This window comes from Dendrobium catenatum, unplaced genomic scaffold (genome assembly GCF_001605985.2).
Source record: "Dendrobium catenatum unplaced genomic scaffold, ASM160598v2 fragScaff_scaffold_621, whole genome shotgun sequence".
In the NCBI taxonomy this organism is placed as follows: Eukaryota; Viridiplantae; Streptophyta; class Magnoliopsida; order Asparagales; family Orchidaceae; genus Dendrobium; species Dendrobium catenatum.
In genome coordinates this window covers 17,135,744-17,138,015 of record NW_021319083.1, presented here as the reverse complement: position 1 = coordinate 17,138,015, position 2,272 = coordinate 17,135,744, and the positions used below count along the sequence as shown (strand labels likewise).

Below are 2,272 nucleotides of genomic sequence, written 5' to 3'. Positions count from 1 at the left end.
AAAGGAGTATCTCTCACACACAAATTTCCTCTTGCATTTTGATTTGATCTTAAACTATTTCTATTCAATTAGAATTTAGCTTAAGTTAGCTCCATTGAATTTGAGCTAGCTCATTAATTAGTTGTTTGACTCTAAATATTTTTGTAAACTAATTTCAGGTGATCTTAGATCCTACAAGTCAAATTCAAGGACCTGTTTGTGATAGGAAGTCATGCAACTAGGAAATTTATTTGTTTAAATATGAAAAATTAATGCAAAATTTTTAAATCTCAAGATAGTTGATATTGAAATAATTTTTTTTTTGTTTAAATTGACATAGAACATCCAAACTCCTCTATGTCAACAAACTTATAGTTGAAACAAGCGTCTCAAGTGGACAAATCTGACAAATAAAAAATTACACAATTATAGATTTCATTAAAACCATAATATATCTAAAAAAAATATCAAATGATGAAGGGGTTAATTCTTTAATTCTAATCATACTATAGAGTCCCTTGATTTCTTACAAGAATGTCCATAATATCCTCTTTAAAAACTATAAAAAAGTCGTGATTTTAGATATTTCGGAGAGATCCCAAAGAGAATTTTTGTGTAAGAAATTCCTAGATTAGGAGAATTTTAGAGCTCTAATTCTCATAAACCGACATCGATCGTTCACAAATGCTAAAACATGTTGATGCCTGTCTCGACCAACATTGATGTCTGTTGGCACTTGAAGTTGACAAATTACTAATGCTTGACATCAGCCATCTTAACTCATATAGTCATATGTATATGTGAGGGATTTTCTTTCAAATATTCTAAGATAAACTTTAATCACCGCAGCAAACATTCCAACACACAATGAAAAGAATACAAACAAACAACAAAGGTAGAATGAACAATATCAAGAAAGCCTCTCTTCCATATCATGTAACTCACAAAGTTCAACATTTGAGAAATAAAAAGCAAAAGGTTCAAGCATCACCCTATCAATCGAGTAGCATAGAGATATCAAATTTAGAGGGTATAATCTGAAAAACACCCCTACTTCAGTTTATCGATTTGTCCTAATTTTCCAAGCCCATTGCAGCGAGGACAAACAATTTGAGATTGATCCTTCCTAGCAGCATTTGCTCGAAGTGTCGCACCTGCTTGTCTGATGAATCCTGCCCCATCACATTCTGGACATCTGCAATACAAAGACAAACACATCATTGTTTGGTTTCCTACTTTCTTTAAATGAGAAACAACAATGCTGAGACTAGATAAATTAGCAGATGAGAGCATAAAAAGAGGTAGATGAGATTACAAATCCTTGCGGGCAAAAAATATGGGAAACGCTGTCCCAATGAGCGCCACCGCTGCAGCGCCGGCAAACAGATAAATGTTGCTATCAGCTGATACATCACCAACAGCAGAAACGCTCACAACCCTGGAGAACGACTGAGTGGTTGCTGGACGAAATCCAAAGCATTTGGATTTTGGAGACTCCAGTGGCGATGCAGCGGTCAGCCGTCGAGCTTTTGCAGGTGATGAAAGCTGGAGAGGAGAAATGGAAGAAGACATTGTTATGATGAAGTTGAGATTATGGCATCAATGAACGGGCAGCTCTTCTATCGGTATGTGGCGGTGAAACGAGTGGTGTTTAGATGGATAAGGACACGTCAGAATGGATAAGATTAGGACCAATTACAAGAATTACTTATCCAAAAAAAGTTCTTTTTTTTCCCATGAAGCACCTTCTGGGGTTGCCAATATCCACTGTATTAGAACCTGTCGATGCTGAATACCGCAAAGTTGGATAGAGCAGGAGGCGAGAATGAAGTGAAATTTCTCAATTCAAAGGCTAAGGTTGTGCTCAATAAGCTGGTATGGTAAATCTTTTTTCTAAGGACAGGGATCAAAGATAAAACTCACAATACATGTGCCTTCTGACTCATTAGACCGATGACTTAAAAAACTCAATCATAGTCAAATGCACCCTACTACCCTAGGTTTGGGAAGGGCGACACTAAACCTCCTAAGTAATTCTTTTTAATAAAAGAAATTAGTCCAGAAATAGCTCATTGTTGCTCCGTTCCCTCCCACACAGAATTTAGGTCATTCGACAGCTCTTCCTATAAACCCAAAAGTTGGAGAAATTACTATGTGCAATGAAATCAAGCCACGTGGTTTGTACACGGTACGTGTATTATGCGCATCATGTGTACAAGTTGTACATAAGGTGTGTACATGTCATATGACTTGATTTCATTGAGTTCGAACGCGAGTTATGTACAGACTCCAC

The 2,272-nt window shown here is 36.6% G+C and overlaps 1 protein-coding gene across 1 annotated transcript; it reads right to left on the bottom strand.

Moving 5' to 3' along the window:
• Positions 1-877: 877 nt before the first annotated feature.
• Positions 878-1,583, bottom strand: LOC110105458. The gene is made up of 2 exons (XM_020834984.2): positions 1,295-1,583; positions 878-1,174 (listed from the first exon to the last, which is right to left on the bottom strand). The coding sequence occupies exons 1-2, from the start codon at positions 1,549-1,551 to the stop codon at positions 1,030-1,032; spliced, it is 402 nt and encodes a 133-aa protein (XP_020690643.1). The 5' UTR covers positions 1,552-1,583; the 3' UTR covers positions 878-1,029.
• Between the last annotated feature and the right edge of the window lie 689 nt (positions 1,584-2,272).